This window comes from Protopterus annectens, chromosome 5.part0 (genome assembly GCF_019279795.1).
Source record: "Protopterus annectens isolate FY-2018-M chromosome 5.part0, PAN1.0, whole genome shotgun sequence".
NCBI classification, from domain to species: domain Eukaryota; kingdom Metazoa; phylum Chordata; order Ceratodontiformes; family Protopteridae; genus Protopterus; species Protopterus annectens.
The window spans coordinates 1,979,348,431-1,979,361,732 of NC_056735.1; the positions used below are offsets into that span (position 1 = coordinate 1,979,348,431).

Here is a 13,302-nt window from a genome sequence, read left to right on the forward strand (position 1 = left end):
ATAAGTGTGTGCATGTGTGTGCCTTCCATGGAAGGTTGGGCGGCGGGCTTGCAACTCGACACCATAAAAACTCCACTGCCAGTCATGAGCGGACAGGTGATCCACTGTGGTGACCCCTAACCGGGAAAAGTCAAAAGAGAGAGAGAGAGAGATTATAATTTGAGAAGTTCATACAAAACCACTTATACATCTCTAGAGTAACAAATACTAAAACATTTTGCCCTACAATGGTTGATCAATTATTTTATTTTTATTTATTTTATTTTACATTTGTTGACCGGGATAGTCCGACTGGAGACATGTCCATTTTCAGCGGAGGCCCGGGGAGAAAAGCTCCACAATAATAAAATTAATAATAGTAGTAACATTACAATAATATTCAAAGAGAGCAAAGGAGATATATACAATGCAAAGGAGATAGAGGTAGATACAATATGTCAGATAGTTCACCACAGTAGGAACACTAATATGTATGCAGAAAGTTAATAAAGTAAGAGAAGAAATAGGATCAGTACACAAATTTAAAGCACATTAGGGCAACAACCGTATAGATAAATGTTAGACTCAGCAGGCATAACTATACATTAAGGTATAACACATCAGATGGGAGGAGTATCTGCTTGCTGATGGTCAATTAATCAGTGAGTCAAGAAAAATAAATCTAAAGTGCATCCTGAGCAATTAAAGTGCTTCAGAAACATTTAAAGTGCATCAAAAAACTTTTAAAATGCAACTCCTTATATTCCTATTGCATTTAACCTGATAGTATAAGAAGTTCATGCCAATGCACCTATGCATCTTTAGATTAACAAATACTTAAATATTTTACCCTATACATATAAATCATTCATCCTATATGTCTATGCATTTATAAAATAATGCATACTGAAACATTTCATCCTATACATGTAAATCTAACTCCATATTAAGCCCATGGGGCCTCAAAGTTCCAAAATTAAGTAGTAGTCAGAGCTTCACTAGTGTTTGAACTTGATGGTATATACACTGCTATCATGATGATATCATTCAGTGTAGTCAGAGCTTCACTACTGTTTGCACTTGGTGGTATATGCACTACTATCATGATGATGCCATTGAATTCTCTGGGAATATAAAAGTGTCTGTATCTCACTGCTAGGATCTCTATGTCTGCAGAGCAGTTGCTCAGTACAGTGTCACAGTTTCTGCACCACTTGTTATTTACATACATACACCCCTTGAGTGCATGGTTTCTGTCTGCACAAAACAGTGTGAGCCCTTCCAGTTGTACTGCACTGTCATTAATTTTATTATGCAGCCAAGCCTCAGGGCCCAGTTTGTAGGACTTAGGTTAAATCCAGATGTGGTTCAAAACATAAATGATTTATTCTTTTTTTATTAGATTACTTTGGTAAGAAACAGGATGGATGGGGCTATAAAGTTTCTAGTAAGAGTGGCTGGTGGTCAGTTGTCAGCATGGCTATAGAGTTTATTAAAAACTTGATGCTTAAGTTAGTGTTTGATAGACTGATGTTACTGCAGACACGCATGTATTTAGAAAGCTCAGTACATACACACCACAGAACCACCCTGTACTAGAGGTGTTAAGTAGCCTCTGTGAAGCAGAAAAATATGATTTGCTGTGCAGTAATAGGAGATATCGATTTGTTAATTTGACCAAGGAAGAGAGGGAAGCTTTGAAGACACTGCAAATGGATAGATCAATAGTCATTAGACCTGCTGATAAGAGTGGTTCTGTAGTTGTGATGGATAGGGCATTCTATTTTTGAAGAAGAATGAAATGTACAAGATAATAGCATATACAAAATCACTGAAAATATTCCAATAAACTTGATGTCCCAAGAATTCTGGCTTCATTAAGTGGCTGTGTGAGTGCTGGCATAATTACTAAAGAATTGCTCCAATATTTTATGGTTGAGAATCCATTAATTCCCCTGTTGCAAGGAATGCCAAAAATCCGTAAGACTGATAGGAGACTACGGGAACGGGTATATGAACACCAATATTGCATAAGTAAAAATAAAACTGAAAATGCTTTGGCAAAGCATATTAGAGACTACCCCAACCACAAGTTTAAATTTAAGGGGATAGACCTAGTACCTACCAATGTGAGAGGAGGCCCAGCTTCATTGTTACTAGAAAGGCTAGAATTAATTTGGCAGCTCCGTTTGGATGCTTGCCATTATCCTGGCTTAAATGACTTAATATCTATTTTATGTATTTTAAAATTAAAAGGCTTGGCTAGGTAACCCCTCACATGCTTCCTTTATTATATATATACTTACATATATACTTACATACATTTTTACACATACTTTTATATACATTCATATTTATATTCATATGTATGTACATATACACACTTTTTTACATATATTCGTTATAATATATACATATTTTATAATATTTTGAATGCGATTCAGTGTTATTATTATTATTATTATAAATATAATGACCTACTACTAGTATTTACACAGAAATATTTTAACTTTAGCAGCTGATTCACTGTCTTACCCTGTTTCCATCCTTATAAATCGATCCATTCAGGCATCCTACATACCACAATTATGGAAAGTATCATACATTCTCCCCCTTCATAAAGGTGGAAACTCTTATGATTTTTCTAACTACCGTCCCATAGCTATCCTACCCCCTTAGCTAAAATTTTGGAAAGATGCATTCATTGTCAGGCACTAAAAGAACTCAAATGGTTAGAACTCCCCCAACTAATTAACTATCAACAACTGAAAATAGCCTACAACATAGTAAGACATTCTGACAAAACCCCATCCCTAAACAAACTCCTAACCGACTATACAACAAATCGCCCCCTCCGCTCCTCAGATAAATCTCTCCTCTGTATCTCTAAAGCCAATAACTCCACAGGAAAAGCTCTTTTCTCTCACAACATTGTCAAAAATTGGAACATCCTCCCCACTTCTGTAACCACAGCTCCCTCAACTGTGCAGTTCAAAAATTCTCTCAAGTCACACCTATTAAAATCTTGGTTATGCCCATGCATCACATAATAACACTGTCCAGTAACTGCATAACTGAATTGTAGATGCAGTCCCCCCATGCTCTACTATGAAACTCAGTAACTCCCACTGCAGCAATGTTAAATGCAGTCTCCTATTGTTCTGCTACAAACTCAGTAACTCCCACTGCAGGAAGGATTAATGCAGTCTCCTATTGATCTTCTACAAACTCAGTAACTCCTACTATAAAATGTAACCCCTTTCGGACTAACTCTTAACTCTTGTCTTCGTACTACTATAATCATCTTTAACCACTATCTGCTTGTTTTTCTATTATACTCACAGAAACCTGTTTATCATAACTGGAAGCTGATTTAAAAACAAGTGCATTCTTAATGTTAGTGTTTGTTGAGCTGTATTGCAAAATAAGGTGTGCATAAATATGCTTATTATGTTTATTATTAGTCTTAAATAATGTGTATCATAACTGAAAGCTGATTTAAAAACAAATGCATTCTTAATGTGTTTGTTGAGCTACATTGCAAAATACGGTGTGCATAAGTATGCTTATTATGTTTATTATTAATCTTAAATAATGTAGAACATTACTACAGTATACATCTATCACTTCTGTATAAAAATTTGGAGCTTTTCTCCCTGGGCCTCCGCTGTAAATGGACTCATGTCCAGTCAGACTATCCCGATTAAAAAATGTAAAAGAAAATAAATAAATAAAAAAATAAACTTTAGTTTTTTATACACTTATAGGTAAGGAATTTGATGTTGTTCACATTGCTGATGTTTTCTACCTATTTATTTGTTTTTATAAATGTTTTTATCTAGGTTCTTACTAGCTTTTTATATAGAAGGAATTAAACTGATTCACTTTTTAACATGGTATAAACTGTATCCAACTTGGGACTATTCAGTGTTATTAGCTGAAGGAGGTGATAGAGGGAAAAATTGACCAATCCAAGGCTTACACTTTAGTTACGTGTATTATTTAAATGTGACTTCACTGTTAAGGTAACTTGTCTGAGAAAGTTTCGTAACTGAACGAGAAGAAAATCAGTTTACATGGTGTGTTGCTTTACAACATTAAACTTTCATAATACTATAAGGATGTGGCTCGCTTTTGTTTGTGGTCATTTTGTTGCTGTTTCCAAAAATCCATAAGAACCCACTGATACCCTCTTTTAGACCTATAGTATAAGGGGGAGGGTGACTCACCAAGCCACTGTCAATATATATTGAGAAAGAGTTGAGAAATGTTTTAGATCAGTATGGGGAAGTATTACATGACAGCAAACATTTTTGCAAGATCTATACAATAATCTTAAAGAAAGTGACAATAGCGTACCCACAAACATGGTGACATTAGATGCTCAATCTTTGTTCACTGTGATTCTCAATTTAGAGAGTATACAGATGGTGAAGTTTACACAAGTAAACAACACTTATTCCATTGATAAAATAGAATCTATCTGTTTTTGCTTGAGTTGTTATTAGAACATAATGTTTTTATTTTGATTGGGTATACTAACTACAGACTACTGGTGTGCCCATAACTATGTCAAAACTGTGATGAGCCAATGGGAAAGCATTTATGTCATGGGTGATGGACAGTACAAACAATATATAAGATTGTTTCGTTGTTTTGTGGATGATGTCTTTATTCTTTGGACAGGAGATCAGGAAAAATTAGAGACATTTTCTGATTATTTTCAAAATAACAGCACATTTCTTAAGTTGAGTTTAAACTTCTCTAGAGAGAAAACTCAATTTTTGGATATAGAAATAGTTCATAATTTAGATGGGCAGCTTAATACTAAACTATATAGGAAGTGATGTTATAGAGTCTCATATTTACATAGTACAAGTATGCACCCCCCATGTTTTTAGAAATGTAGTTAGAGGGCAGGCTACGAGGACATCTATACTTTATGTCTGGGACTGAAAATTTGATGCTGAGATACATGAAATGAAATTATTTTTTTTGGGAAGGGGGTACAAGAAGCAATCTATTGATGAGGCAATAATGTTAGCCAAAACTAAAAAAACTACAAGTACTAAGCCTTATTTTTCATCTCCCTGTAGGGAAATCTCAGATAGCATTTACAAAAGGAAGGATGTTATAGTTCCCTTAGTTTACAGTATGGATGTTGATCAAATAAAACAAATTCTTATGAGAAATTGGCATATACCATACACTGACAGAGACATCAGTGCGATGGTGAGGGAATCTCTGAGGCTTTTGCATAAAAAATAAAAAAAATCTTTTAAAAGAAGACTTTGTTATCCTATGAATGATGATAATACTCATTCTAGATCAGATAATGGTATTACAAGTAAGTGTGGGATGAGTGCTTTTTGCTGCTATACAAATGAATCAGGGATTTTTGTTCACCCTGACACAGGTACAGTTTATACATTTACAGCTGCAGCTACCTATGAAACCAAGAATCTGATAGATCTAGCTAGCTGCACTTGTAAAAAAATTAATGTTGGCAAAGTGAATAGATGACTAAGGGAATGCATAAACAACCATCTTTATTGCATAAGAAAAGGTCTCAGATATAGTGCATTTGCCAAACATTTGTTAGAACATGGAGAGTCACATAGTTTTACATTTTTAGTTATGGAGGCTATTAAAGATAGTCCCAGACAAGGGGACAAGGTTAATGATACAGAATTTGTTGAACTGAGATGGATTTTTTAGTTAAGATCACACTTGGGACATGGGCTCAATGAATATTTATCTATGAAACCTGTTTTGAAAAGAAGAAGGCTGAAAGGTGATTTTTTAATTTTTTTTCTTCTGTTTTGTTTTCATAAGTATTTTATTTATTTATAACTGAAGTTTCTTGCTGTGTCTGCCATAGTTTAGCAATCTGTGTTATGCCTGAAAAGGAGAAGGATGGAAAGGAGATTTTTTACATGTCTTTTTTTGTTTTGTTTTCATAAGTGTTTTTTATTTGCAAGTGAAGTGTTTTGCTATGAATACAGTAGCTTACCAACTTGTGACACATTTGAATCTCACTGGAGAAAAAAGGCACAATTTTACTTGGTAGTATTTAAATGTCAGTTCAGTATTTGTAATTATGGTCTGATGAAGCTTTAGAATGAAAGCACTAACATTGTTTTATAATAAAATATGCTTTTATTCTTCAATTATTGGTCTGTGATGTTTACAGATTGGACTGCTGCTAATATTGTTCCACATCAGGTATCATTTGCCATTTTTATTTCATGATATACTGAAAGGAAAGCATTCATCCTGCTTCTACACATCTGCTGTGTTTCTGCTGGGATTTTTGGTGACTATTGAGCACGGTTATACTGTTAAATATATGATTTGTCCTAAACCATTGCATACAATCGCAGCAATGACATTAAATATTTTGCTGCTCCACTTCAGTTGTCATAATTGCATTAACAACAATGCATGTATTTAATCAAACACAATACTACCAACAATAATTTATTTCAGATTTTTCCAGAAATAACAGTCCTCCAATAACCACAATGACCTTAAGAAAAGAAGAAATCCTGACTGAACATATGTAAGAAGTACTGCCCAGTTTAATATATGTAAGCTGATTTGTCCACACAGTGACACAATATGTGCAATACTCACAGTTGCACTATGTAAGATAATGTATTTCAGATTGATTCCAGCAATAAGCCATACATTCTGTAGAAAGTGACAACCACCCCCTCACAAATAACAATGGTACGTTTAGTACAATATACATTTCTGGCAGAGATATCTAGCATGTGTGTGTGTGTGTGTGTGTGTGTGTGTGTGTGTGTGTGTGTATGCGTGCGCGTGCGTGCGTGTGTGTGTTTTATTAAGTACAATTGTCTATTTTATTTGGTCAATGACCTTTTGTTGAACCTGAATTTATTCATGGTTTAGTACTAGTATGCACCCCCTGACATGGTACTCAGATAAGCACATCTTGAACAGCACAGAGTAGATATATCCCATGCCTCTCTTATAGTTTCATAGCTAAGTACTATGCTAGCTTCCCTTTTAGGTCATTTTAAGCCTAGCCAACTTCCCTTTTGAAAGGGAAAATTAAACCCTGTATTGCCAACCTCCAACAGCTGTTTTAACATTGTGAGATGCAATACTTTGTAATTAATGTCATTCCTTTTCCAGGAATCCTTGGTATACAAATATAAACAAGATAAACATTCAGGTATTGATTAGCTCTCGCATTTATGCATCACTTATAACAGCCTGTAGTTGTATACCTAAAAATGAAGTTGTAACTTTAATTTTCTTACATAAGCATTCATCCCCAAAGTATTCTAAGTGTAACACATCAGTGTAAAAACTGTCAGGATTATGAAATGCTGGGTGGGTTGGTCAGGGAGGTAAGATGAAGCTGCCAGTAGTCATCTCTCCAATCATAGTGGGAACACAGGGCATATGTGATCTTTACAACTCTTGGGTTCCTTCTGGGACTGGCATAGATACAGAGCATGATGTGCAGGTATGTATAACTTGTGAAATCATCCCTTTGCACACAAGATTTATGGTGACTCCTGTGCATCTGGCAACCTCTACCCAAGTGAATTTCCAGTCTGTATGACATAGTGGCCACAAGGGTCTGCCCTGAGAAACTGTGAGGTCTACTTAATGATGGAATATATCTGGTATACTCAACAAATAAGCAAATGAGGGTTTCATAGGAAGCCAGGGAAGAGCAAGTATCTGGAGGATGCAGAGTTTGTCTAAGGATGGATGGAGGATACTACAGCATATATCAGTGAGAACAACAATAGTCGTTGGTGCACTAAGTAACTTTCTGATTCTGTGGGAAGAGACTTTCCCACTCTGATTTTAAAGATTTTCTTTTTGAAGTATTGCTTAAATCAGGAAAAGGATTGTTTCTAAGTTCAGTACCCTTAAGAATTTGCAATCGGCAGGAGCGGTTTATAGTGTGAAAAGCTTTGGTGAGCTTAACAGAGCAGGTTCCAGTTTGTTATCTGATACTACCCCTCACTAATTACTGTTATTTATACTAGTGAGGGAAAGTATCAGATAACAACGAGATGGCTGTTATTTTGCCCCATTCTGTGAATGGCAGGAGTCTGTATTTGCTTGAGTATCTTCTGGAAATGCAGCATGGGCGCAGTGGAACTACCCAATTAACATATTTCAAATAGATAAAATTCTGTTTTAAATGGAAAATCAAGTAAAACAGAAGGCAGGAATTGCATACTTTGTTATAACGGACAGAGAAAATAAAATCAGATATGATCCAAGATCCAAATCTTCAAGCTAGTATGTGTATAAAAATGCTTCATAAACAATGTGTGCCTCCCTTGGAGAAAGAAGTTTGACATCTTTAATTCAATGTTTATTGGCAAGATGTAACTAATGTTATGTCCACTCAACAAGAAGATATTCCTCCTCTCACCTTGGTCACATATGGTTCTAATAAAGGTGTCCTCTGCTTTATGAGTATGTCTTGTCCTGATAATAGGAGGGCTTAGTATTTTGTATGAAGGTTTAGCATTTCATTAGTGAGTGGTAAAATGGTATAGTTTGCCAGAGGTGACTGTTTAAGTAACAGGTATGGTGGAAAATAACTATAAATAAATAAATAAATACTCCTGCTTTCAATTTTATAAAATTAAATATTTCTGGAAAGTGTGGGTTCACTTTGCAATGAACTATCTATCTAAATTAGAACTGCAAACATAACAGAACTATATGCATTTATGCATTTTTCTTAGCAGTACACCTTTAAAGTCAAGCCACTCCCTCCAATACACTATGTTCATGGCCTGCACTAGAAACTTTCTTAGGATATTGACACTGAGGTTAAGAAGTTAATGAAGATGTCACAGCAGCATGTTTTCTGGCCTAAAGATTTTAACATGTGGAAGGATTACTTCCAGTTGTCCAAGCTAGTCAAGGAAATGATGGAACACAGAACTCTGCAGGAGTACAAATTATCAGCAGAGCTTCATTCCCAGAGTTTTAAGGATGCTACACAGCTGAATTCACAGAGTGCTTCTGGAGGGACCCCTATAGGAAACAGAAGTAGTACCAGTGGTAGTAGTACAAATGGACTAAAACAAGATGCTTCGGGATCACAAAACAATGGGGGATGTAACTTCTGTAAGCATAATGGGGAGTCAAAGGTTTTCTATTCATCACATGTTTTGAAGAAACAAGACGGAAGTATCATATGTCCAATTCTACGGAAATATGTGTGTCCTGTCTGTAGTGCCACGGGAGACTTTGCTCATACTCTGAGTTACTGCCCATTCAATGAAGAAAAGAATCGCTTGTACAGGAGATGTGGTCGCAATTCAGCTGGAAGAAAATATAAAAGATAAAAGGACTAGAATCTTGTTGTTTGCCTTTTTTTCTCTTTTATCTAACAAAAAAGTATAACATGCACAGAAAAGAAAGAAGCTGAGAATTATTAGCAAATGTAAGCTCATTCTTCTGTTTGGTAAAGTTCATTGTTTATTTTTCTCCAATAATGAGTGCAAGTGAATGTATATTTGAATAGTTTATTGAAAAGTATTGTCAATGTCTGTAATTGAAATGCTCTGAACCCAATATAACTACATATATAAATATATGCTTACTAGTATTAGGTAAATAGCTCCAGTTATAAAAAATAAAGATGTTTTGTTATCTTTTGATTAGGCAATCATACTTTTTTATTTGCATTGTAGATATGCTTATTTGTATGTTATTTTCATACAGCATGAGTAAATAAGATATAAGTAAGTTGTATTTGGTGCATTACTGTTTGGGTTTTGTCAAGGATTTTAAAAATCCAGTAATTATTTGCCTGACTATAGCAGAATAAATGGCTGGTCCAAAGACCCATCACATCCATGGTCGGATCTTAAAGTAAAAAAAAAAAAAAAAAAAAAAAAAAAATATATATATATATATATATATATATATATATATATAGCTAGTTACGTGGGTAATGGGGTAATACACTTCACATGTAACACAATAAGGTACAATAGTCAAAGTAAAGTGTTCCTTAGATTATCACAGGAAAATAATAATTCCATCAAAAGATATTACATGGTTGAAACAGTACAATATAGTTAGAATGACTTTAGTGTGTATCATATGTTCATAGTTAATTATTATGATGCATTTTAACAGTATTAACATCATTTGCAGTGTTTGCACAGAATGATAACAGTGAATAGTAACACGCTGCTATAGGGATCTAAATAAGTAGCATAAGCTGCAAGGTAAACATGCATTTCAGCCTTCACATAGTAAAATGGGGGACAGAAACATTAGAAAAAGAAGGCATGACCAAGCGGACAGTCTTGGACAAGCATGGGTAAAGAATGAACTAGATGTGATTATAATGGGAGTAACAATAAAATGCAATGCAACAATGATGCAGAATCATTTGCCTTTAAACTGTTAACTTGCCAAAGGAATACAGAGCTGTGGGGAAGCAACAGCAACAAAGAGAAAAGAACCTCGGGGGAGGGGCTCGCATAAGGTCACCTAAACTTAAGAGAGGAAAAGCTGCAAATATGGTAGAGTACAGTGATGCATAAAACTAGGCATTAATAAAAAGAAAGCATGAAATGGTTATCCAGAGTAAACACAGAGTATGAGCTTTGCTGTAGTGGCCTACAAAAAAAGAGCAAAGTACTTTCTCCAGAAATCATAATAAATGAAGATTAGGATAGCTTACGTTTATACAGAGAGATGAGGAATTAACTGAAACATTTAATTACCCCAGTTTTATAAAGTCCAAGTGGATAAATACACTCAAAAATAGAGATGAATGAATATAAAAGAAAGGACAGTGTGGAGATGCAGGTAGCAAGGGAGAGATATGAAGAAGTATTTCCCTATAGAAGGACTGTAACCGAGTGACTGTAACAATAAGAGATGGCATCATTGTAAACAGAAACTCACTAAAATATGCAAGGCACAGATGAGGAAATATCACAGGCAGAGCTTCCATTTTCTATGCCTGTGACCTGGGGGTTGGGCATTCCTTATGTTGGAAAGTATTGAGATGGATAAGCTTTATCAGCTAAAGCCAACCCAGCTGTCTAAGAGAGAGGACAGGGATGAGCCTCTGGCTGAACTCCATGGAATGGTTCAGAAAAATAGCATCTAGGGCTACAGGCTCTTTATGCAGTGAGTGCAGATATTCAGGCACTGCTTAATGGGGAGTATGGTTCTGGCATGATTAGCATGCTGCATGTTCGTATCTTAGGGACTTGGGCTAAGCATGCAAAATAACCTGAGCTCCAGGATGACAAATCCTGTGGTTCTGAAGCTCCCTCCCTCCATCTCTTGTATGGACAAAAAAACCTTGGCAGCTATAGGGTTTCCTTGTATGAAAGGGCATGGTCTGTCCAGTGATACATTCATTCTTGTAATTTAATTATTTCCTTACATAATAACCTATCAAGTTAAATGATCAGTCTGTGACCCTTCTTTATCACAAGCAAGACACCAGTGCCAAGGGTAAATGTTATAACTTTATGAATAGGTTAACAATGCTAGTCAAGTATCATCTGGTTGAAGTGTGGGAGAAAACTAGAGCACCTGCAGAAAATGTTCTCTGACATTGGGAGAACATTCAGACTCAATGCAGTGAAAAGGGGCTGTTTTGGCAGTTGTGAGCTAGAAACCTTAACCATTCAATAATCTTGTGTCTCAAATGCTTCATTCATTGTGCAGTGGATGGAGGAAAGTCAGATAATGGGGAACAGAAACTATGTTACCACTGACAGTTCTGGGCGAGTGTTAAGTTTGTGACCCGCTAACGTGTTTCATCCTGTAGTTTTGGTTTGGATTTCATCAGTATCTGTTTGGCTACTAACTGACTCTTTAACATGTCACTTAAATAGGTAGTACGTCCGTGACTCCACTGACAGTTGGTCTCACCTGACTTATATAACCCAGTTAACCAAATATATAAGTAAATGGGGGAAATGCATGGGACAGAGTAAAGGCATTCCAGCACATGATGGAAAAAATGAAGCAACAGTTTATTAGGTTAAGTAGGGTATATATTTTATCCTGAACCTGGGGTATGGGCAGACTTTATGAGCATAACTAGTAACATGAAAGATTGTATGATGGTCATAAGAATTATACATGAAAACAGGGCAACCATTAAATTCATGAGCTGATTTTAGCGAAAAATTACCTATTTGCACAAGTTTTATTCTTCTAGACTTGTTCTATCACTGGAACCATGCATTAGAATAATAAAAAGACAGATTTGCTAAATAATGAAAGGGCACAGAAAGGAAATTGTTGGTTTGAATCCCAGAGCCGACACTGCCTGACCCTAATTTATTGAATTACCATTTCATTGAACCTGGGAATATCTAGACGAGAATGTTGAAAGTTAAAAACATCGAAGATGTAAGTATCACAATCCACGTCATCAAAGGGAAGACAAGCAGCTTAACAGCACAGTTCTTCCACAGCATATAGCTCCCCATCCACTACCAAATTATACTCATCAGTAGCACTCCTCAAACCTTTTCCTTGGGGTTAAAGGGCTGATTACTTTACACCTAACCTCCTGATACTGTCACACCTGGTCCATTGTATAATATCTGAATAAAGAAGTACATGTCTATGTGCACCTGCTCCATTAGGAATCTCAGCAGCAAGCTGTAGTGGAACATCCAGTTCAAAGGAAATCATATTATTACATGATTAGGGGTAGACCACTGATGCAAAGATATGTTTGGTGATCCTAATGGCTTCTCACTCATATACTGTTTGGGTTTTGTGGCATAGAAGGATGTTTTCTTCCAAATCAGGTCTGTTGTGCAGGTTATTGTGAGAAATTCCTTTGTTAAACTGTATGAATGGAAACATTTTCATTAAGCTCAATGTATTTATTTCATAACTGTATAAATGATCTGGCACATCAGGCCTCAGGCCACAATAGCAAAGATTAATATGATATCCACCTAGACAGACATATATCTAGGTTTACTATCAAAATGTCACAGGACAAAGTAAGTTCCGTTCAGAACACTGAGAAATAATACCAAAATGAAAAACATTCAACAGAGAACAATGTCGAATCAGCTAAACGAATTCAGCAGATTTGACATTATCATCAAACACATCAAGTGATGTTGGTGTAGGAGCACAGGTAAACTAAACTCCTACACCTCACATCACATCACATTTTTGCAGGGGGCAAGCCCCCCTGAATGCCCCCTGTGGAGGGCTGCACCCCCTCCCCGCTAATTATTTATTCCAACTCCGATATCGCACTACAGTGAGGAAAGGGATGAAGTTCCCAAACCGTGCTGTGCC

General features: G+C 35.9%; 1 protein-coding gene across 1 annotated transcript; it reads left to right on the forward strand.

Moving 5' to 3' along the window:
* Positions 1–8,834: 8,834 nt before the first annotated feature.
* Positions 8,835–9,338, forward strand: LOC122802438 (nanos homolog 2-like). The gene has a single exon (XM_044072054.1). It carries the CDS (start codon positions 8,835–8,837, stop codon positions 9,336–9,338), a length of 504 nt encoding a protein of 167 aa, XP_043927989.1.
* Positions 9,339–13,302: the final 3,964 nt, after the last annotated feature.

Excerpts from the sequence above, each read along its gene's own strand:
- LOC122802438 (XM_044072054.1), top strand. The coding sequence starts at position 8,835 with ATGTCACAGCAGCATGTTTTCTGGCCTAAAGATTTTAACATGTGGAAG.